The following is a 25,092-nucleotide window of genomic DNA, read 5'->3' as shown; positions in this document are numbered from 1 at the left end:
TTTTGTGAAAAGCAACAGCAGATCTGCAGGATCCATAAATAAACGAGCTAACTGCCGGATGATATCCCCATCAGTACCGTATGTGACTGTACCGCCCGTTATGGTAGGTAGGTAGGTATGTATGTATGTATGTATGTATACACACACACATACATACACACATTATATCAGTGCTTGTACGGCTGATCCTGGGGGACGCGGGGAGGGGATGGCACACACAGGCGGGGGCTCGGTGACTCACGCTCAGGCAGGGATATAAGGGGCAGCGCACAGCCGGTCATGGTGTTTAGGACATCGGTGACCAGCTATTGTCCCGCTTCGCCATCCCCGCACCGTCCATAGTCCGGCAGTGCAGCGCTCCTCCGCTGGCTACACATGGCGCTTCTCCTCAGCGGCTCGGTGCTGCTGGCGGCGCTGCTCCTGCTGTCTGCGCTGCCTGGGGAGCTGCAGGGACAGAGGAGCCCGGTCACCGCTTCGGACTACGGGGTGAAGCTATGTGGCCGTGAGTTTATCAGGGCGGTCATCTTTACCTGCGGAGGGTCCCGCTGGAAGCGGCTGCTGCCGGAGGATGGGAAGAGCCCCGCATACCGGAGTGCAGGTGAGGCTGTGGGCAGGTTACTCTGTCCTAGGGGTGTAGGGGCACAGGGGAGCGCTGGCAGGATGCCGCTGGGGATTGTTCTTCTCTTCCTCGGTGCCATGTGTGTCAGGATTCTGCACTGCTGTAATAGCTGTAGAATCCTCGGGGTAGGTCTTATGGGAGAGCAATGGGGCACGTGTCCTAGAACTTGTGCCTCACCTAGTGTCTCATGGCTGGTGGCTGGATGGCAGGAAAAATTACTATATGGCCATGACACATGTTGTGTGGCCAAAAAGTTTAGTAATGCTACATCCGAGTAGTGTAGTAGTGTTGCATCTCACAAATTACTGCCGTGTTAGGGCTTGTTCACACGATATTCCCGCACGCGTTTTATGTGATGCACACAAATAAAGGGTGAAGGAGGGAGAATTGTGCCGTGTTCTATTTTTGGGCAAGCTCTCGGAACTTCGTTTTAATGGGACCCTAAATGACATCACATGCTGTGCAATATTTCCCATTTTAGTCAATGGGCAATACTCGCACTCCTATCACATTTGACAATCACAATTGCAAAGAAGCGATGAGATTTTAAAATTAAAAACACTTCACATCGCTGTGGAAATTGCACGTTTGAATGTAGACTAACAAATGCAAATATTCTGCTCATGACCACATTCACTTGTAGCAGTTTGCAATGGTGCACTGCAGTACCGCATTGTTCGGCTATGCACTGTGTGTTGTGGCCACACTTTTTGTGTAGTCCTAGCCTAAGGCTACATTCACACAGGTGAGTGCGATAGCGGGCAGATATTGCACTAGTCAACGTGCATTTTACCCGCCGATGCAAGGCATGTGTCATGCAAAAACGCTAAATGTGATTGTTCTCAGTAAGAGAAACCAAGTAATCTCGTATATATAATACCTTTTAATGGCTAACAAAAATACATGATGTTGATGTAAGCTTTCGGATGGTCTTATGCCTGAGGAAGGATGCTGGGAGGATCCGAAAGTTGGCAATAGGATCATGTATTTTTGTTAGCCATTAAAAGGTATCATATCTACAAGATTACTCGATCTTATTGCAAGCTTTCAGACCCGTCTAGATCCTTCCTCAGGCATAAGAGGATCCGAAAGCTCGCTAGATCATCATGTATTTTTGTTAGCCATTAAGAGGTATAATAAATACAAGATTTTTTTTACTGGCTGACACGGTACCAAACCTTGTTTTTAGTTTATGCAAAAACACATTGCATCACTTCTGTGAAATTTCAATCCTGGGGCTTTTTTCACACGCATTGGAAGATCGGCAAGTGCTTTCCATTGATTTAAATGGGAAACATAACATCGCATGGCATGCTGTGTGTTTGAGTGTCCCATTGACAATAATAAGTGATGCGTTCCGAGAGACGCGCCCCTCCCCCCCCCCCAAAAAAAAAAATTTTTTTTAAAAGAATGACACACAGCCATTTTTTTTACATTACTGTGAGGGTAAAAAAAATTGCCTATGTGTATGACCCCGTTCTAAAGAATGGCGTTCATATTCAAGCCAGTTTTGTGTATCTTGCAACACACAGAACTCTCACTAGATTTGCGCTCCCGTGAATGTAGCCTAAGGCCTCATGTCCACGGCTCATGCGGATTCCGTGCAGGGAATCTCACACGGAATCCAGCACTGCCGCGGCCAGTGAGCCCTACTTACCTGCATTTCCCCAGCAGCGGTGGCCGCGTGGATCCCTCCACTTCTGGGTTCGCTGTACTGTGCATGGTCCCCACGCCTCGCCGTCGGACAAGCGAGGTATATCTTTTTTTAAATCTCCTGCTTTTCTGCGGATCTGCGGCACATCCTCAGTGTCGGCTGCGGACAGGTCACGAATCAGACGGCTTCTATTTACTTTTATGGCAGCAGCCCATGCGGGATCGGCAGAAAACTGCAGCAGGCTGTGATTTGTTTTCTGGACCAAAAGGTCCGCAAATCAAATCTGCATGTTTTAATCCATTTGCGGACGCCTATGCATCTCTATGGGGGGCTTGATTGGCGGATGTCTCGTGCAGATTTCGCAAATCAAGCCCGCCTGTGGACACTGGACCTAAAGCAGTCAGAAGTGTGGTTCTTCTGCGCTTTTGGTCAGGGCTGTGGAGTCAGTGAAGCTATGCTCACATCTGTGTTATGAACCTTCAGTTTGAGGTTCCGTCGCAGATCCGGCACAAACTGCAGGAAGAAATAGCAATGCATGCAGCACTTTTACAGCTGGTAAAATGGCGGGCAGCTGAGCGGAAACCGAACGGATCCATTATAATCAATGGGGGCTGTTCGGCGCTGTTCAGTTCCTGACCCCATGTCGCACTTGGCATAAGACACATTTGTTCAGCCGGGGGGGGGGGGGGGGTTTCTTCTTTCCTGCTCGGAACAGGAACCCCCACCACCGACGTGGACGTAGCCCGAGTCAGGCAGTTTGGCTGGTACTTTATACAGACAGCAGTTTGCTAGCTGAGGCACAATGGCTAAAACGTCTACAAAAGTTTTTCAGAAGTGTCAGAGCAACCTTTAAAAAGAACTTAAGGTTCGTCCACATCAGCGTCAAAGGCTCCAACTGGAACCGCAATCACGGATTTCCGCTAGAAAACAGGACAAAATAATGGTGTAGGCGGCGCTATTTTGTCCTGTAAATTCCGGTAAAATGCTGCATTACTAACCAGAAATCAAACTGACCCCATTATAGTCAACGGGGGTTCATGCAGGGGGTGTCGCTCTTCTGTTTCCTGTATGGAGCAGGAAAACAGAGGTCCCTAACATTTCCCCAAAGTGGGGGGAAAAAAGTCAGTGTGTCTTATAGAGCGAACGTACCGAAATTCAATGTTTACGATGCCATTGCGCGGACTAAATCATGGTCACGCAAAAATACAGCGATCATTTACTTGTAAACATCGGTTATACCACATAGTGAACGAATTCCAATAGAAACAAAAAGGCATCAAAATTTTTGCCTGTACCCAAAAATGGTGCCAATGAAAACATAAGCTTATCCTACAAAAAAGAGCCCCATCATGGTTCTCTGAATACGGCAATGAAAAATTGGCCGAATAAGAGGGAGGCCCCCAAATTCCACAAGGTGCCCCTTTCCTTCTGAGGTAGGTGTTTGAGTCATGGTGTGCACTGAGGACGCACGGAATGTTTCTAAAAAAGGCAGATTCAGGGTCATAAATATTGAGTTTTGTTTATCTGATACTGAAACACCTAAGGACTTAACAGGATTTGTAAATGCTGTTGTGAAAACCTCAAGGGGTACACTTTTTAAAATGGGGCAATTTCTAACACAGGGTTGTTACAAATGATCTGAAACCCTCATAACTCGCATTTAATGACACTCAGATACACAAGATTGATATCAACGGAAACCGAAACTCAGAACGTTTTGTTGCACAACATGAGAAGGGTTTCCCCATCAGAGGGGATCACTACAGGCTTGTTGTGTGTCAAATTGCAATGGGGGCTCACATTGAAGTTCCTGCCATACCAACTGCATCAAGATTGACTGATGCAATGGCTTCTGTGAGGTGTACTCGCAGATCATACATGGTGGGTGGTAACAGGGGGCATGTAGGCCCTATATTTAACACTCCCCAGGAGGAAAGTTTTTTTTTCAAGGCGTAAGGTCCGAGGAACGTAAAGGCCGAGTAAGAAGTTAACCATCATCATGACCGATCCATTTGTTTGGTAGTTGCCTATTGAGCTCACTACTGACTTCACTGTGATCATGGGGGGGGGGGGGGGGGGGGCTAGGGTGCGGGTGCCCGTCCTGTTGAAAGATGAAGCCTGGGATTTCCTGTTTCAGCTATGAAATCCCTGAGATTGTATACTCGTATAAACGAAAAAATATAAAGAAATGGTGAGGGAGGCGCTTCAGATGGCTAATAGGGAGAGTATATTAAGGTGTCCATAAAGAGAAACGTGATAAAATGGAATAAAGTAAAAATGACTCACCCGGTGTATGGTGAAAACTCCTGTGGAGAGGAGTCTCACCAACACCTCCTAGTCCGAGTTTGCTTATCAGATCTCTGTAGGATCTTTCCTATGGCATCCAACAGGTTCCCCGGTCGCTGGAGTCCGCTGCAGGGCTTCTGTGTCCAATACTGGATTGGATCCACAATGTAGTAATAAGACTTCAAAAAAATAAAAAAATGCTCCTGCGCTGCCTCAAACAAACGACCGGTTTTGACAATAATATTATTGTCTAAAAGGTTTATTCAGGTACAACGCGTTTCGTCGTATAAAAACGACTTTATCAAGTACAACTGTACTTGAGAAAGTCGTTTTTATACGACGAAACGCGTTGTACCTGAATAAACCTTTTAGACAATAATATTATTGTTGTTCGTTTGAGGCAGCGCAGGAGAATTTTTTTGAAGTCTTATTCGTATAAACGAAGGGGCCGTAGACTTTCCTATATGTTATAGAGCAAATCACATCCACCTCGTGGGAGTCGCACATGTGATCCACGGAGACAGGCTAGTCCCCCCCCCCCAGATTAGAACACTAGGCTTGATAACCATGTCTGAAAGGTGGAAGGCGGCTTCATCACTAAACATTCCATGAAAGCATCGCGTTCCTTGACAGTCTCCATACTCTCTCAGAAAGAACGTTGCCTCGCTACGTCATTTGGTAACAATTGTAGTCGGTAGGTATAACATCGTAAACATTTGCAGAGAACCTTCCACATAGTCGGCGGCAGGACGTCCAATTCTCTGCTCGCTCCAACTGTGAATTTCCGAGGACTTCACGAGAGACTTGCACGGACGCACTCCGCTGTTTCCACGCTTACTGGTGGACGGCCGGATGGTTTTCGCTCACAGATGCAACACTTTTCGTTAAAGTTTGAGTACCACTCAGTGAGGTTGCAGACTAAAAACAGACCGGTAGTAATGAAAACCAAGGACACAAAACGCTCTGCTGTCTTTGTTGGCAGCTATTTTGTCTGATATCCCGTAGCGACAACTACGACTGAAAACGTTTTGGTCTTCGTTTAGGAAAACAGACTGCCCTTGTTGCCCAAAGCAGCCAATCCCAGCACAGCTTTCATTTTATCTCAGCAGCTTGAGAAATGAAAGCTGCGCTGTGATTGGTTATGGGCAACAAGGACCGTCGCATGGTAGACAGTTTTGCTGAATGAAAATTGAGTTTCAGTTTCTATTGATATCAAATTTATGTATCCGAGTGATTAAATGTGAGTTATGACGGTGTTGTTTGTTATAACCCTGTGTATACGTCTCTCTAAGTCAATTTAGAAGTCAGTTGATCCCTTAAAAAATAGACTTGGGCAATTTCATCAGAATTAGAAAAGTTTCCGTTGTGATTCCACACTTTCTGATGTTTAAAATAAATAAAAGGACACTTTCAAAATGTTACCAACATACAGCGCACATACGATAAATGTTATTTAGTAGCGATTGTGTGTTGTAGGGTTATCTTTCTTGTAAGCGGAAAAGACAGGAATTTGGTCCTACCTGTTAATTCCTTTTCTTGAAGTCATCCTGACAGCATACACATGGAGGTTGTCCACTGGACACCTGTTGGGACAGGAAGCGGAAAATACAAAAGGTAACTCCCACCACCGGCTCACCAGTGTGTACCAAATAACTACAGTGACCCGGCTTTGCTTAACCAATCATTTTTAATACAGAAACCATAGCACAATACGTTACTTCACGTAAAAAATAACCGAAGGGGAGGGAAAAGCCCCTATGCTGTCAGGGTGACTTCAAGAAAAGGAATTAACAGGTAGGACCTAATTCCTGTCTTCCCCTCGTCATCCTGACAGCATACACCTGGAGAAGTGCCAACACCCAAGGGCTTTAGGGAGGGACCACTGCCTGTAGCACCTTCCACCCAAAGGCCATATCACGGCTGGCCCCCAGGTCCAGGCGATAGTGTTTAGTGAAGGTATGAGTGCTCGACCATGTGGCGGCTCTGCAGATCTAGTCGGTTGTCGCCTGGGCTCTCTCCGCCCAGGAACAGGCGACCGCCCTAGTGGAATGGGCTCTAACGTCGCCCGGGAGTGGGATCCCCTGGGATCTGTATGCCTCTTCTATGGCCCTCCTGACCCAACGCGCGCTAAGGAGTCCTTAGTAGCGGCCCCTCCTCTGCGTGGACCCTGAAATTGAATAAAGAGATTGTTAGACTTCCTGAAGGAATGTGTGACCTCCAAATACTTCAGGACTGCCCGTCTAACATCTAGATTATGGAACCTCTGCTCCATGGTGTTACGGGTTCCTGGCAGAAAGAGGGAAGTACTATTCGCTGTTCTCTGTGGAAGTCAGTGAGAACTTTCGGTTGGAAAAAGGGGTCAGGCCTGAACTCTATTTTATCTGGGAAGGTGGTCATGTACGGGGTCCTAATAGAGAGGGATTGGATCTCCCCGATCCGTCTGGCGGATGTGATGGCAACAAGAAAGGCAACCTTATAGGAGAGGATCTTCACTGATAGATCTTCCAGGGGCTCAAAGGGGTGTGCACAGAGGGCCTGCAACACAAGGTTCAGGTCCCATGGGGGCATGGTTTCCCTTATAAAGGGGTGGAGTCTAACTGCCCCTTTCAGAAATTTCTTAACTAGCCTATGGTCGCCTAAGGGGAAGTCAAAGAAGGCCCCAAGGACGGCCACCTGGACCTTAAGGGTACCAGGTCTTAGCCCCATGTCCAATCCATCCTGTAGGAACTCCAATATCCTGTTAATGTCGGGCTGTTGGAGGTCATGTATACTATGCCCCAACCACCTAGAGAAGGTATCCCGCACCCTAGAGTATATATTTCTGGTGGATTTTGAGGCTCTCACATAAAGTAGTGGTCACCCTCCCTGATAGGCCCTGGCTCAGGTATTTTACCCGCTCAGCTTCCAGGCCGCCAGTCTGAACTGTCGGACCTTTGGGCATATCAGGGGACCCTGCTGAAGGAGGTCGTCTCTCTGCGGCAGATGTAGAGGATCCTGTGTCGAGAGAGCGGCCAGGAGCGGGAACCAGGGTCTCTTGGGCCAGAATGGGGCCACCAGGATAACGGAGCCTGGGGACCCCTGAATTTTCCTTAGGACCAGAGGAATCAGGGGGATAGGTGGGAAGGCGTATGCAAGGTCCCAGTCCCAAGCCTGGGATAGTGCGTCTATTCCCAGGGAGTCCCCGTCTGCTCCCCTGGAGAAAAACCGGGGACACTTGGTGTTCTCCCGGGAGGCGAACAAGTCCACCTTTGGTGTCCCCCATCTTTCTATAATTAGCTGGAATGCGTGTGGATGTAGAGTCCACTCCCTGGGGTCTATCTTCCTGCGGCTGAGATGGTCCGCCATGGAGTTCTCTGGGCCCCTTACGTGGTACGCTGTGACGGAAGGTGTCCGCTGCTCTATCCACCCGAGAACTTTCGCCGCCAAGTCTTGGAGTCGAGGGTTCCGCGTGGATCCCTGGTGGCGAATGAGGGACACAGTTGTTATGTTATTCGAAAAGATCTTAATGTGTCTACCCCTGATCTCTGTCTTGAAGCCCCGAATGGCCTTCCAGACAGCGCAAAGTTCTTTGTAGTTGGAGGATTGAGTAGCTTCCTCCCGGTTCCAGCCCCCTTGGACGTAATGACGGCCTAAGTGGGCCCCCCAGCCAGTTGCACTTGCGTCAGTAAAGATGGATACTGGGGATGCGGGGTACCAAACCGTGGCTCTGGCAAGGTTAGAGATAGACATCCACCACTCCAAGAAGGACTTTATCTTGTGGGTAAGGACGACGCTCCGATCCAGGGAGGCGGGGGATTTATCCCAGTTGCTTAGGATAAAGTCTTGGAGAGTTCTACAATGTAACTGGGCCCAAGGGACTACCCCGATGCAAGATGTCATGAGGCCGAGGACCCTCATGCCTCTCCTAAGGGAGACTTTGGTGGTTAGAGAAAGTGCCCGACACTCGTCCTGGATCGCTTTTTGCCTTTCCAGGGGAAGGGATGAGCACTGGCGGTGAGAGTCCAGAATCACTCCCAGAAATTTTTTCTTTTGCTCAGGCAGAAGACTGGATTTAACGGAGTTGATGATCCAGCCTAATGACTGGAACAGACGGAGTGTGAGGTTGACCTGGAACCGGAGTTCTGAAGCCGATCCTGCTATGATCAGGAAATCGTCGAGGTATGGGACAATCAACACCTTGTCAGTCCTTAGTGCCGCCACCATCTCTAACACCAGTTTGGAGAACACCCGGGGTGCGGAGGAAATCCCGAACGGCAGACACGTAAATTGAAAGTGAGAGACAGACCCATCTATCACCAGGGCAAATCGCAGAAATTGCTGGGAATCTGTGTATAGGGACATGGTAGTAGGCGTCCTTTAAGTCCATGGTGGCCATGACACTATCTGGCGCAATTAAGGGGATTGCTGACCGCACTGATTCCATTTTAAATCTTTGATAGGAGATACATTTATTCAGGAATTTCAGATTAATTATGGTTCTTAAAGGACCCGTTAGGTTTTTTGACGAGGAACAAGGGGGAGTAGCACCCCTTGAACAGTTCTTCTGCGGGAACCCGAGTGATGGCCCCTAGGGACAACAGCTCCTGCACCCCCAACTGGAGGGCCTGAGCAGACGAAGGTGACTGGCAGGGGGTGACCACGAACCTCCGGGGAGGAAAATTCAATTTTATAACCTTCCGAGACTAGGCGTAAGGCCCAGGGATTGGAGGTCACTTCACTCCATCTAAGGGCGAACCCCCTCAGCCTACCCCCTACTTGTAGGATCCTGGAAGGCGGATTCTCACCCTTTCCGCCTTTGGGATAGGACCAGCGTCCGGTTTTGCCTTTCCCCTTGTATGTTCTAGAGGGAACAAAGGGAGGAGGGTAGGAGGAGGGAGGCCGCTTGAAGGATTTCTCCGACGGTAGTCCCTGGCTCTTATCCGATGCCTTCTCTAGGAGTGTATCCAAGGAAGGCCCAAAGATTCTGTGTCCTTGGAAGGGCAGGGAACAGAGTCGGTTCTTGGAAACGTTATCCCCTGTCCAGGCCTTAACCCAGACAGCCCTCCTGGCTGTGTTCGAGAGGGCTGCTGAGTGGGCCCCAAACCTCACCGACTCCATAGAGGCATCTGCCAGAAAGCCGGTTGCCTGCTGGAGGAGGGGAAGGCAGTTGGAGAGGTCTTCCCTAGAGCCCCTCTGAGAAATCAGCGTCTGGAGTTGGTCCAACCAGACCGTCATAGATCTCGCCACAGATGTGGCCGTGATGTTGGCTTTAACGGTCAGGGCCGCAGTCTCCCAGGCCTTTTTCATTGCGGAATCCACTCTGGTATCTAGTGGATCCCGCAGTTGGGAAATGTCCTCAAAGGGGAGGGCTGCTTTCTTTGAGACCCTGGCGACCGCCAGATCTACCTTAGGGACGGTTTCCAGGAAGTCGATATCTTCTGGTGTGAAGACCATCCGATCCTTAAATTCCTTGGACAGGAAGAATTTCTGATCTGCCTGCTTCCACTCTGTCAGGATCAGCTGTTTTAAGATGTCATTAACTGGAAATGACGGTTTTGGCTATGGTAGGAGCCCCCGAAACAGGCTATCCTGAAAGGATGGCTGCTGTGGCACCTCTTCCTCCACCTGCATGGTGCGCCGGACCGTGGTTAACAGCTGACCCAGGTCCGCTGATGAAAAGAAATATTTCCTTGCATCCTCTATGGGCGGCATGGATTCTGAGGGAGAATCTTCTAGGAGTCCCTCCTCAGAGTCCGACTCTTCCATTCGTGACCGCCTTACCCTTTTCGTGGGGGGCGGTAGAGAAAGAGATGAGAGAGAGGCTTCAATCTCCTCGCGGATCATGGATCGGATGTCCGACATGCCCGAGGAGCCCTCTTCATGGACCACTTTCTCCGTACAGTCCGCACATAGTGGCTTGGTGTGGCCCTCTTCTAGCCGCCGCAAGCAAACCGGACATTTGCGCACTCGCTTTTTGGCCTCTCTAACCTTTTGAGCCTCTCTGTCCTAAGAGACGGAGACAGCAAAAAGGACTTCCAGCACCTGATACTTGTTTTCTCAATCCTCCCCCCACCCCCGGTACAGACCCAAAAGTGGTCTACTCACCAGCAGGCTGCTTTCAGCGTCCTCTCTGGCTGACATCTTCAGTAAGGTGCAGACAGGAGGCATGCAGAGGAATCCAGCCTTTTAAATTTTCAAATTTGGCGCCGACACGCCCCTTTAAGCGAGGCCCCGCCCCCGCGTGACGCAGCCGCGCTGACATCACGCTGCCGCGCCGGACCCGAGGGATACGCCGCATACACTGGGACGCCGACGACTAGGACACACGTGGAGACGCTGCCGCGCGCATGCCGACCAGACCCGCACCCGAGCGCCTCTATCCACGCTGGCATACCTGTCTAGATGTGGATCCCCGCTGGAGATGCCAGCGTCCGAGCCCTGCAGGTACCGGGGCTGCTTCCTACCAGCACGACTACCCCACTGGGCAGCGTACTGGGGGAGGATTTTCCCTCAGGGGGAACAGTGCTGGGTAGATCCTGCAGGTGAGGGTCCCCTCGTAGGGTCTCACCCGCGCAAGCCCTGCCAGCCCGAACAGAGAGTCGTCCCCCCACGGGCAGACAGGCTGCATGGGAGTCTTCTTTCTTCATTTTACCTCCAGCATACACCTGGAGGCTCCGCTTGGACTGTCCTGTAGGGACAGGAAGACACTGGTGAGCCGGTGGTGGGAGTTACCTTTTGTATTTTCCGCTTCCTGTCCCAACAGGTGTCCAGCGGACAACCTCCAGGTGTATGCTGTCAGGATGACGAGGGGAAATTTAAAGTTTGAAAATTGCTCATTTTTCAATATTTTCTGTAAATTTAGGAGTAAAGAAAAAGAAGCAAAAAAAACCCCACAAAAACATATTGACCACCAACGTAAAATATATGACAAAGAACGCTCCCATGGTATGTTCACACGTAGTGGAAATGCTTTGGATTTACTGCAGCGGAAACTTTGACAGTAGATGCCATATATCTGCGGCTGATTTTAGCAGCTACAGATAGAGATGAGCGAGCGTACTCGCTAAGACAAACTACTCGAGCGAGTATTGCCTTATGCGAGTACCTTCCTGATCGTCTCAAATTCTGCAGCATTTCTATGTGTGAATACCCCCTCAGAATCGCACGCAGAAGTAAAAGCGTTACAAAGTTATTACTATTTAGTGACGTCAGGTCACTAAAGTCAGGTTTGAAAAATGGGGCCTCGTTAGGTAGGCCAAAAATGGCTGCAAGGGAAGGGGTTAATCATTACTACATGTTAACTGGATTATCCGGGTTGAGCGGAAAAAAAAGTCATAAAGGCTTAAAAATGAAGAGAAATTTGATACTGACGGCAGCAATGTTGGGGGAAAAAAAAAATCATGTCTTCAAAGTCACATGGACTGACATGTCGATATAATTAATTAGTGCTAATCAGACAGAATCACAGAAAAAGTGTGGCCAGATTTACTTACCATAGATGGGAAGGCAAATGCACCACTGCTCATTAGATGCCGTCAGGCTAAATGGAGGAGCTTATAACAGGTGCAAAGTACTGATGAACAACCACTCACATGACCTCCCTACAAAGTTGGGAGTGGCCACCCAGCGCTACACCTGCATATAGGTAAGCTATACAAGGGTGCCAGGCCGGTTTATATGTGTGATGCCCCATGCAGATGCAAAGCTCACAATTTAAAGCTCCGCAGGCTAAACCGCAATCCACATTGGCACTGACAGCCCAGGCTCCCACAGCACCCAAAGCCATACCGCGTGTTGCAACAGATACTGATAAATACAACCATGCAGACAGCCAAAGCGCCAAATGGAGGAGCATTACAAAAGTGCAAAACACTGATAAGTACCACTCACACACCTGTATTAAAAGGGTGGGAGCCGCTGCCTAGCAGAAAAATTCACACAGTTAAGGGTGCATTCAGACGACCGTATATCGGCCGGGTATTCACGCCGGCCGATATACGGTGTCTCTCTCTGCAGGGGGAGGAGGCTGGAAGAGCCGGGAGCAGTGCTCTGAGCTCCCGCCCCGTCTGCCTCCTTTCCACCCCCCTGCACTATTTGCAATGAGGAGGCAGGGTTAAGTTCTGGGAATTAGCTCCGCCCTGTCCCGCCTCTCCTCATTGAAAACAGTGCAGGGGGTAGAGAGGGGGCGGGAGCTCAGAGCACTGCTCCTGGCTCTTCCAGCCTCCTCCCCCTGCAGAGACAGATCTGCATTGGGCATTACACATATCAACTGGCCAGGCACCCTTTATATGCTTTACCTATATGCAGGTGTAGCGCTGGGTGGCCACTCCCCCTCTTTGTAGGGTGGTCATATGAGCAGTTGTTCACCAGTACTTTGCACCTGTTGTATAAGCTCCTGCATCTAATGGGCGGTGGTGTATTTGCCTTCCCATCTATGTCCTACTAGTACTTTGGTAAGTAAATATGGCCACACTTTTTTCTGTGATTTTGTAATATTTTCCCTTTTTGTGATTTTTTTTTTTTATTATTATTGGCACTAATCAACCATGTTCTTAGGCTGGTTTCACATCTGCGTCTGAACTTCTGTCTGGAGGTTCCGTCGCAGACCAGGCTGAAAATGCCAGAAGAAAAAGCACTTTTTTATTTCGTCCAAAAACTGGGTGGAAAGCAGACAGACCCCATTATAGTCAGTGGGGTCAGTGGAATCCGTGCGGCCCTGTTGGGTTCCGTCCAAAGATGGCTTTTGAGCAATCATTTTTGCATAAACTACTATTTGGTAGTAATGTGTAAACCGCCAGGAGCTGTATTCAGAGAACAGACCACCCGCTGTTCTCTGAATACATGCATTTTGTTCCGCCACTTGTCTGATAGCTGAGATAATGTAAACAGCGCTCCCCGGGCAGAACACAGCGTGCGGTCCTTCTTATCAGCTGTTCTACGAAAACTGAAATTCATCGTTCGGCAGAAAAGTGAAAGATCAGCACATTTACACACGATTATCATTCAAAAGGTGGCTTTTGAGTGATAATCGTCATGTCTAAATGGGCCTTAAGGGTATGTTCACAAGGGCCAATTTACAGACAATACAAAACAAACATAATAAAGGCCCATTTAGATAGCAGTTTATGCGAAACAATCGCTCAAAACCTAAGGAATAATAATGTCCATTAGCAGCTTATCCCCTTCATTTGCATGTAAACGAGCCTCCTGGAGCTGTATGCGGAGAATAGCAGGTGGTCTGTTCTCCGCATTCAGCTCCTGCACTCTGCCATGGGCTGCCGCAGGCTTTCTGCTGAATAAAATGTAATCAGTAGCTCCTGTGTAGAGTACAGCACCGTGGACAGCAAACACAGCATGTGGTCTTCCTATCATCTCTCAGGCTGAACGATGGATTTTATGCTCACCTAAAAATCATTGTTCAGCTGAAGAGTGAAAGATGGGAGCATTTGCACACAACAATTATCACTCAAACAATGGGCTTTTGAGCTATAATCGCTGCGTGTAAATGGGGCCTAACAGTCGGGAAAAAAAATCCCTTAGGGCTAAACGGTGGGGTGGGGGAGAAATAATTTTCTCACGCACGCCTAACCCAAGAGAAGAGAGGGATAAATGCCCTAAGGAGCAAAGCGTATATCAGGCCAACTGCAGGTACCAATGCGGACATAAAACCGCCCCTTACTTGCATTGGCGGATTTGTCCAAATTATATTTTCTGTACTCACAGTAGAAATAAAAGGTAAATTCTACTTTATTTGCATTGTATGTACTATATGTATATTATATATTACATTCCCAGCCTTCAGTTTACCTTAAGGTCTTCTCAGCTTCACCGTGATCATTATCCTCCTCATTGAGATAGAAAGAGTTTTATAATTGCTCATTAACTTTTATATTCGAACGATAATTACGCCATTATGTTGCCAGAGCATGAAGTATGCTCACCGGGACCTGAAGGAGCTCTGGAGTGATCCTCCAAAGGGTCATTACCTACCTGACAAAAAGTTTCTTTGTCTGTTGGTCAAAGAAAGTCATCGGCTTGGTTGATGGCTTCATGTCACTTCTGTAGACATTCGGGTCACTACTTTTCCCACTTGCCCAAGACTACATATTAGATTCGCTCTTTGTCTTCTCAGATTCGTAGCTCTGCAACTTCTGGCTTTTTTTTCTAAGCAGATGGAAAACATGGCATGACTGACTAGATTACGATGATCATTTTGCTCAGGTTTTCTATATGTAAATACATTTTTTTGTAATTGTGCCGTTTTTTGTTTTTTCAAGACTCTTTACAGGACTCTACATACCAAGAACTGCATCCGCTAAAGATGCAATCGCTTTTGGGGTCTCGCCTGGAACAACTTCTCAAGTCCAATGTACCATTAAGACAGCAGTCCTTGAAGGATTCTTTTCATTCCTACGATGGTTACAGTTATACCCCAGTAGAGGATTTCAGTGAATACGTACAGCAGCTAGAGGACGCCAGCGAATCAGAAAACAGCGCTGCTGCGGGGTCCGATGGCTTTCCTTTGATCAAGTCCTCCAGATGGAGGAGGGAACTGTCCATTGGAGTGGCAGGCATTTGTTGCAAATGGGGCTGCACCAAAGCAGAGATCAGTAGCCTGTGCTAAAGTACCAAGTGTAATGATGTACATCTAGATCTTATATACAGTATCCAAGAGACTTACAGTAGCAGTGGTGTGATCTACCCGAGTATTTCACATATGTTGACTATACAGAATATTTCCATTGATCGCCATTTGTACTTTAACCAAAGGCCTTTTTGTGGCTTGTATATGTTGATGTGACTGTTAATAGTTTTGTCAATAAATTTATTTTTTGGTTTTGCTGTGGAACATTTTTTTGGTCATTCATTAATTTCGTAGAATGTCAGGCTTGCAGGTACATAATAGCTAATGAACATCGTTATTGGTTATCCAAATATGAAGTGGTTACATTTATTCTGCACACATTTTCTATCAATAGTAAAGGTAAAACTGTATTTACATGCTTAAAAGGGGTTTTCTGAGAACGCCTAATATTCGTGTGGCAGTGGATGGTTAAACAGCATATAAACATACCTTCCGTTGTGTGCTGCTCCCGTGCCGCTGCTCAATTCTATTTCCAAGCGCTGCAGCGGTCACTTGGGTTTCCAAAGGGCAGCAAGTCCTTATCTCTTTCCTGGAGGATGGTTTTGTTTTTTATGGCCATGGCATTTGAATGGGATGAAAGAAAGAGATTTAGGCATTTATCTCAAGGAAGTCTGATCAGGGCGGCACAAGATGGGCGAGAGAAGAGAGTACTAGCTTATGAATGATGTCACATAACACTGCAGATGGCTTCATCTTATTTCATACTGGGAGGTTGAAATAAGACTTCTCTATACTGTCATCTCAGTATAGAGAAGTCTTGCTAACAAGACTGCAGCAGTCATCACTATCATAACCTACTGTGGAATCCGAGTAGGGAGCAGAATGATTGGGTGTAGTGGGTGGGTTTTTAGCAGTCATGAGGTGTGGGAGGAGAACACTAATCTAGCATGCAGAGTAGGAAGCCCTCAGATAATTATGACTTTGCACAATGTCAAGCCCGTCTCTAGTGATGAGGAGCCTACCGTCAGAGGCAAGGTTTTCAACTCATGTTTCACAAAAACTATGGCTTTTGTGAACCTCCTTAAAAAAAGTGTGTCTATATATGTATGTGTGTGTATATATTAGCAGCACAGCTATAGGTCAACTTTTAGAACAGCAGCTCAGCTCTAGTATATCTTTAAATAATCAAGTCATCATATAACAAATAGCAACTCTACACAGTGATAGTGATTCCAGTGCAGTTACCTTCAGTGATCACAAATGGCATCTTGTCTGATTGGTGGCATTCACTTTCCCTTTTCTTTTCTATCTGGGACCAGACCATCATGAAAACGTCTTTCAGCCATGACTCTTCTCTGCCCATTCTGCCTATTTCTCATACACAGTACTAATATCCAGTATTGTGCCTCACAACGTAATAGTGCCCATCATTAGAAATAATGCCCCCTTTGCACCTCACAATAATAAATGCCCCCCCTCTTTTATAACCCCTCACAATAATAATTCTCCTTTGTGTCTTTGAATATTAATATTCCCCTGGCTTCAAAGTAATAGTGCCCCCTCTGTACACCCATAAACTAAGTGCCCCCCCTAAAGTAACAGTGGTCTGTGCTCCCACAAAGTGATAGTGGTCTTTCTGTGGCCTTAAAAATTAAGAGTGCTCCAATAAAGTGCCAGCTCTGGTCCTTGCCCCCCCCCCCCCTAAAACTCCATCCAGCAGAGAACCTCCTTTCTTACAATCTACCAAACACTACATGCAACTTGTACGACCTGACTGCTCCCCAGCCCTCCAGATTTTCATGCATGCAGTGAACTCCGAGACAGGAACAGAGGGGAGTAGTCGAGTTGTACAAATGGTGTCTGGAGGCAGGGAGAGTAAGGAAAATTATCCTCTGCCAGCCAGATATAGAATTAAAAACTGCAGATGCAAGGGGTCCTCCATAGTGTTCAAAATGTGTGTCCTGGGGATGCAAATACAGCTGAAAGCAGTGTCGATGCCCGGGAGTTCTGCCGCCTGTTGGTGCAATACAGGAGTACTGTTTTCCCTTCTGTCAAAGCAGCTCTGAGGGGAGGACTTGAGTATTATATATCAGTGCATTCAGAATTTTAAACTGCTTTTCTGTGGGTAGATATTGCTGTGAACACCCAGTGTCACATAGTGTGGGGGAGGCTTAGATTGTGGAGTGACTGGTACCCAACTTTCCGAGACACTGCATGTCAACCGAACACGCGGCTATCACATACGGCCACAATTCGATAGCAATCCGCCTAGCCCTATGCCCAATATAGCGGAGATTGCAAGCTTAATGACGTTAGAATACCGTCTGATTTGTACCCAGCTTTCCCAGGCTTCAGCACAAATGTAAAACGAAAGCTCAAATCATCCACCTGGCTGTTGTAGCGCACTCCAGCGCTCTATAATGCTCATAGAACACATACTGCCACTCCCAACGTTGATGGGCATTGGACCAGAATGCTAGTTACCCACAAGTATATCTTTAGAGATATGGTTTCATGTTAACACAGACGAACTTCACTAATTAATTGAAAGTTTAATTAAATTCTAAAAAATAGCAGTGCTTAGAAAAATACAAAAATGTTACAAGGTAATCGGCAAGAGACTTACAGATGATATCACAGATAGTAAAATAACAAGGATTATAATAAGTGTTACCATTCTTTGTGTGGAGTCTCACAAGGTTACTGTGCAGTCCTCAGGTATTGTGACTAGAGATGAGCGAGTATACTCGCTAAGGGCAATTGTTCGAGCGAGCATTGCCCTTAGCGAGTACCTGCCCGCTCGAGACAAAAGGTTCGGGTGCCGGCGCGGGGGAGCGGTGAATAGCGGCAGTCAGCAGCGGGGGGGGGGGGGGGGGGGGGATCTCCCCTCCGTTCCTCCCCGCAGCCAGCACCCGAACCTTTTGTCTCGAGCGGGCAAGTACTCGCTGAGGGCAATGCTCGCTCGAACAATTGCCCTTAGCGAGTATACTCGCTCATCACTAATCGTAGCCTTTAAGGGGCTGACCCTGAACACACGTTCCGGTTTGGTTTTGAAACCCTCAGCTGGGTAACTCCAATTTAGCTTCTTGAAGCCCCCCCCCCCCCCCCCCCCCCCGTGGGGGTCTGGCTTTCATTGAAGCGCAGGGACATTGAAATCCATATTTCCTTCATAACTCCGTGTGGGTGGGACCCACCATGAAAATAGGACATTTCCTCATAATTCTACATGTGTTCTGAGCCCACAAACCATTAGGCTCACATACATGTTTTCCAAGATATGCAGTAATGTAAACATTCTTTAGCTCTAGTTTTGCAGGGGCTGCGTCCTACATCCAACTCCTTTTCAGCACTCAGCTTTTTCTAGATGCTGAAAAGCATTTAGCTCTTTCACCTACAAGCTACACAGCAGAGTTGCAAAACCATGTGGGACTAAGGTAGCCACGCCATTCTTTCATCACAGGGGAAGGATGTCCGATCAGCTTTCCCAGTGCACTGAACGGCAGCTGATTGATACTGGACAGCTGGGGGACACTTTATTCATCTCTTTATATGACACCCAGTGTTTCCATTTAGGCCATATAGGAGTGTTTATTGGCTAGTATGAGAGTACCACCGAAGAGAATTTGGGGCCAACCTCTACCCAAGTGTTAGACATTTTAAGGGATTGCCAGTTTTGCAGCAGAGCCGCTAAGCACCCTGATGGTGTTTTGTACTGGAGTCAGCTGGTGTGAAATGTCAACTTTTGCTTGTGGAGACATTGCACTTGGGTGATTTGTATTAGGATACCTGGTGAAGCGCAATTGTTTGTTTCATATACTGACTTTCGAGGTATTGGACGCTTATTCTTCATATTGGAGGACTAGTGCCTAAGGAGTCCAGCCACAGGGTGCGGTCCATGGAGGAGTCTGATTTTTTTAAAAATTTCCTTACCTCCCTGGACACCTTTCTCCAGCCGCAAACGTGGGGGTGGGGATTAGTGAGAGGTTGCAGCGCAAAATAATTAGGATGTTCACATTCACTTACAGTGCCATCAAAATACTAACGACCACCTGTCTGAATGATGAGTGACTGTGTGTTACATGTGAGGATGTCACACTCATGTGATTAGTCACCATGGCTCTGAGCTCCGTGCCTGATGACATGATGGTGACATCATCACAGGTTCTTCATCCCTGTGCACTGAATGAGGGATTACGGGTTGATTGTGGCTTTAGTTGCTATGGATACAGCAGTACTCAGTCTGGCAGTTTGTATATTGTGAGACAGCTGGACACCTGTGTGGAGACTCCAATAAATGACACCTCACAAATGTCCACATACATAGCTGGCGGTGCATATTGACCAACAACATTAAAGCTCAGTCCTTCACCTCTATCTTCACATCTCCTGAACAGGATATCATGTCGTCTCAGGTGCTTATGGCGCCAACACCAGTCCAGCCTTCATCTAATCGTCAACCGTTGTCCAGTATTGAAGCAAACATGTCACCACAGAGGGTTCAACTCTGCCTTAAAGCTAATGCAGCTTACATGGCACAGCGAGTAGCCGAAATTTGTAAGTCTTTCACAGAAATATTTTGACCAACTGCAATCCCTTCGACTATATTATATTAGTAAGGCCCCCTGTCCACGGCCATTGCAGAATATCGCTAGCGATATTTCGTTGCGGTGGATGAGGGGGGAGACCTGTCAGATCTCCGCGGTGAGCCTATATCCATATAGTATTAAAAAAAAAGGGCAGAACTGCATGTCATCTGCATGATATTGTTGATGTATTTTCTTCTGTTGTTTTAGACTGGTAGTGAACATATTAGGCAGGGGGGGGGGGTACATTGCAACTTTTGACTGCAACAAGGGTCATGTGGAAAAAAAAAACTAAACAAAAATCGCTCTATAGCCCTGCAATATCACACTGTCAAGTGGAATTAATGGCTTCCTGCAGTTGTCATCTGCTTCTATTTAACCTAAAACTAAATCAGATTTTTACACAATTCCTAAAAGTAGATAAAGAGAACCAAATCAAACAAACGAGTCAAAAATATCAGACTTGGTCATTTATTTGAGTAGAATGATCCAATATCACACGTCTGATATTGTGGAACTGTATCATGGCATGAACATAGGAGATTTCTAAGGATCTCAGAAAAGTTGTTGATGCTCATGACTAGAAAAGGTTACAAAACGATCTCTAAAAAGAGTTTGAACTCCACCAATCCAGTGTCAGACAAATTGTGTACACAGAAAATTCAAGACAATTACCAGAGTGGTCAAGCAACAAAGATCACACCAAGAGCAAGACACATAATAGTCCGTGTGATCACAAAGGAACCCATGTAACCTCTAAATAACATTAGCCAATGTTAATGTACAGAACTGAGCTTGTATAGGAACAAGGACACAGGGTTGCTTCTATAGAAACAGGGGAGGGTCTATTTTCACAGGTGGCTCCTGTGCGCTCACATGCTGCAGGCTGACAGATCTGCGCACACTGTGATAATCTCTACAATCTCTGCCTCTCCTGCTGTTACAGTGTAAGGGTGCATTCACACACATTATATTGGGTTTACCAACCATTTGACTAGAATGTCTCTAAATGCCCGATTGTCCTGGAAAAGCAGAGGGCTGGGTATCAAGATACTGCCTCCCTGCTGATTGGAGCAGAGATGGTGTATGGGAAGCAGAGCAAGGAAGTCAGGACAGTGAACTACTGGTAGAATACTAGGATTGTTCCATGCAACAGAAAAATAGGGAGGACCACCTGAAAATCAGAACTTACAGACATGAAACAGGGTACAAACTGCAGCAAATGAGAGGGAAAGGTGAACCTAGTGTATTTTAGAAAACCTGTTGAAAACGCTTTAAAGTGTAAATAAACGACCCTGGATAGCACAAGCACACAATTGCGCTCGTGCACACATTATCGTGTTGCATTAAGGCTAACTTCAAACAGGCGAGCGTGATATAGTGCCATGAATGCCACCCCCATATCATGGTCGCCCTCCATGTGAAATCCCCATGGATGCCAGGCGTTTTCATGGCAAATCAGTCTCGCATCACTTCGGTGTTGCAGGGTTCCCCCCAGTGTGGCTAGCACAGCCGCAGCAGAGGATCGCGGAATTTCTCCCATTGAAAACGATGAAGGCTGCGATGCAAGAGCACATAGAAAAATAGAACATGCCGCGATTTGTTTCCCACATAGCTTTGCGGTGCCATGCAGGAAAACATCGCTCAGGTGTATAACCCCATTCAAAAGAATCAGGTTCATACGTGTACATCTCACAACGTACACATTTTGCACGATTTTGACGCCCATGTGAAGCCGGCCTAAGAGTCAAGCTAATGGAAAATGCATCTGTATAGGGCTATTTTTTTAATATCATCTTATTCTTCCCCCCGGATTTTTTTGTTATTAGAGGTAATGTAAACAAAAAAAAAAAAAAATAATTCAGTTCTTTATTTTTAAAATATTTGTGTTAAACTAAAGCGCTAGAATATGTTTGCCATTTTGCTTTGATATACTATTTTGTATAGCCTGAGATTACAGGATGGTCATAGTGACAGTTTGGGGCGTTTTGTTTTATTTATATTTTATTCTGTAATTTTTTTAAAGTTATTTTTGTAAAAAAGATCATATAAGACCTTTGGAGGCCATTCTAACTTTTTTAAAAATTTTAATTTCACAGAAGCTCCATTACAGACTCAATTAGTGGTTGCTTTTATAGTTTCACAGGAGGTACTCTTTCTCAATCTTCTGTTGTAGTCACTATGAGAACTGAACTGGGGTCTGCTAAGACCCTGCAGTTCGGACATGTCGGGGATCGCTGGGTACTATACAGAAAACGGCAGTACCACTTCCGGGATTCTCTACATAGCGCTATGTAGCCTGTAAAAGAGAAGGCAGAAGCAGTTATAAAAACCCTTCTGTCTTCTCCTTTGGGTCCTTAGCTGTTTTTGACAGCCAAAAATCCAACCTGTCCCTTCTAACCTCTGCCCTGATTTTCTAGGGAAGAGGAGGGGGGCTTGAAATAAAAGCCCCCCCCCCCCCCCCCAAAGCCCTAGCTCAGCATGGAAAAAATACTCACTTGGCCGGCAGTGTCCAATTCCCTCGCGCTAGTGTCCTCAGTGTTGACACCGCACTCTCTTTCTGGTGACAGGGCTTTGAATATCCCTCCTCCAGCGAGCGAGTGCTCTGATCACAAGCGCACTGGCTCAGCCAATCAGAGCCAGCACTCGATCATTCACAGCCATTCAGTGAATGACATCACTGAATGGCTGCAATTGGCTGAGCAATGGTTCTCGTGATCCAATCACAGCACTTGCTTGCTGGTGGTGGGGTATTCAAAGCCCCTTTACCAGAAAGAGTGCGGTGTCAACGCTGAGGATTACACTGCAGCCTGCCGCAGCATTGGGGACCAGCACGAGGGACTCAGATGCCGTAGGCCAGGTGAGATTATACACTCCTCAACATGGAATTTGCAACACCAAGAAGCACAAGCTGTAAGGTTATGCAAATCAAGGGAGTTGAAACTATTGCTAAAGTATGTAAAAGTTCAAATTTTCACGCACCCAGCTTCAATCTGTGGCATGTGGGAGGAGCTTCAATAGTCTCAAAGCCAGATCGAAAGCACATTTTTTCAACCATACGAAACCTCAAAAATTGGATTAAATCTTGTAGCACAATTACGCGATGTCTCCTGTGTGTGGTAGATGTCACCACTTGTTGGAAGCGGAGAGGGATAGAATCCATGAGACAACTTGGTTAATCACTCCAGAACACTGCTATGCTGGTAGACTGAGATGTCAGCATTGTTCAATGTTGCATGTTCCAGGGGCTGGCAGAACTTGAATGATAGCATGACCTCCATCTTCCCATCACTGATCAGTAACAGACTGCAGACCAGATTTTTTCCCCTCAAATTTAGATCCAGCAATCCTACTGGTTGTTGTTTGCTGCAGTTACCATGGTAACAAATGAAATAGAAGATTTAAAGGGATGTGATGCAAATATACAGTATAAGAGTACATTTTTATATAGGGGTTGTCCGAGTTGTATTATCATGGTATCACCCCTTCCGCAAGCAGTAACATAAGAAATAGTGATATACTCATCATTCCACGCCTGCTGTGTCCTGTGCTGGTGCTCAGTCCCCCCGCTCCAGTCTGTTTTTACGGGACTTCGCAGGGACTGCAGCCAATAACAGAGCTCAGCAATCGATTGCAAGTATTACAACCCCTTTAACCTTTTCTAATCCAATTTGCATCCTGGTTTTCCTAGGGGGCTTACTCTTTTTCTGCTGTTATAAAACGGCGCTATATGCTGGCTAAAGCCAGTACTGCATGAGGGGATACGTTGGATAGGCTCCGATAACAGAGAGGCTGGCAATATGCAGTAAGAGAACCCTGACGGATGTCTTCCAACATCGGAGCTGTACAGCCTTAAATCATAATGTCTTAAGACGTCAGACAGTGGATTGGAAAGGGTTAATAATTAGTTATTAGGACCCCTTCTTATATTTATCTTCTGATCTTTGTTTAGTGTCTTCAAAGGAAGCTTTGATGCTGAATCCACTAGTAAATCTGTATCACCAATTAATATTAATTTATATTGATACAAACCATTTTGCTTCATACAATTGAACATAAGATGAAACTGTAAAGCTTTGTTCACAACAGGGTTGCAGGCTCCATTCGGAGCCTCTGTTGCCGATTAATGTGAAATTCATGTCTGTGAAAATGCTGGTGTGCATAACGGCACCCATTATAATCAATGGTTTCCATTTGGTGCTGTTGAGGTCTGGCATATGCCAGATTCAGAACTTCCACATTTCCATCATTCAACTACTAGGATGCAGCCAAATAACGGAATTGTCAAACGGCAGTGAGAACAAGCTGCAATTATAGGCTTCTGGTTACCGGCCAACACTGTAGCCTCTGATTGGCTACAGTGGTCACCTGACTTCTGGTGATGTCACAAGAAACTCCAGGACCATGGTGGGGCTGCAGTGCTGGATCGTGGCGGCTGCAGAAGAGTAAGTACTGCTTGGTTTGTTTTACTACAGGCAGCCCTATGGAAGGGATGTTGCCCGGTAGTCAGACAACAACCCCTTTAAGCATTCAGACTAGTGACAGGCAATTTGTGGTCCTAAACGATCAAGAAAAGCAAGTCAATTAAAGGACACAGGTTGCCCAAGGTAGATTTAAAATACATACGAGGTTATTTCTTAAAAAATGTTTTTATTAATGGCTAAAGCTCTTTTGCTTATACAGTCCCAAATAAAGTAATCAACAGCTGTAGCATAAAATCACAAAACAGCCCGACTAAGACTGGTTTCACACTAAGTTTTGTGTAGCCAGTGGTGGTTCCCTTCTGGTTTCATACCCACCATGCAGGACACTGCAAAAGTTGGAAGCCGGGACAAAAACTATAGGGGAGAATATAGAAGACCTCTTTGACCAGAACCAACTATCAGATGGAGACCAGTTTTTTTCTTATACCCACTGAGCACAATGCTATTCTAGAGAGTGTAATGACCAACAGGGAGGGAAACTATAAGATGGAGACCAAGGACATCTCACATACCTTCTCCTGTGGTGGCATCCAAGTTCCATTGTGGTCTCCATCCCCACTGAGTCTTCTACATGGAGGACAGGACCTAGCAGGGAACCATCGCTGCGCCCTTCAAAACGTAGTGCGAAAGCAGCCCAAAAAAATGACCTCTTCCAGAAATAAAAATCACAATTTCAAGAGCACTTCTGACTTGAGAATAAAATCTGCGCATTCATGTAAAATGTAATATTCATAAAGAGAACAAGCCACTTGATTTTCTTCTTTTTCTCTTGGAAGATCTCAAATTACATATTCGAAGTATTTACATATCCCTGAGAAATATTATACAGACATACAATAGGTTTTACAATATCAGGTTTTTACATTGTTTTACATTGAAAAAAAAAAAAAAAAAGTTCTTTC

At 46.5% G+C, this 25,092-nt stretch overlaps 1 protein-coding gene across 1 annotated transcript; it reads left to right on the top strand.

Moving 5' to 3' along the window:
- The first annotated feature begins 253 nt into the window (after positions 1 to 253).
- LOC136628387 (relaxin-3-like) lies at positions 254 to 15,387 on the top strand. The gene is made up of 2 exons (XM_066604244.1): positions 254 to 598; positions 14,816 to 15,387. Exons 1-2 carry the CDS (start codon positions 376 to 378, stop codon positions 15,160 to 15,162), a joined length of 570 nt encoding a protein of 189 aa, XP_066460341.1. The 5' UTR covers positions 254 to 375; the 3' UTR covers positions 15,163 to 15,387.
- Positions 15,388 to 25,092: the final 9,705 nt, after the last annotated feature.

This window comes from Eleutherodactylus coqui, chromosome 5 (genome assembly GCF_035609145.1).
Source record: "Eleutherodactylus coqui strain aEleCoq1 chromosome 5, aEleCoq1.hap1, whole genome shotgun sequence".
NCBI classification, from domain to species: domain Eukaryota; kingdom Metazoa; phylum Chordata; class Amphibia; order Anura; family Eleutherodactylidae; genus Eleutherodactylus; species Eleutherodactylus coqui.
The sequence above is the reverse complement of the archived record's forward strand: the minus strand, read 5'-3'. Positions and strand labels throughout refer to the sequence as shown.

Bases quoted from the DNA above. Each gene is read 5' to 3' on its own strand.
- LOC136628387 (XM_066604244.1), top strand. From the start codon at position 376: ATGGCGCTTCTCCTCAGCGGCTCGGTGCTGCTGGCGGCGCTGCTCCTG. The intron at 599-14,815 runs GTGAGGCTGTGG...TGTTTTTTCAAG, and splicing joins CCCCGCATACCGGAGTGCAG to ACTCTTTACAGGACTCTACA.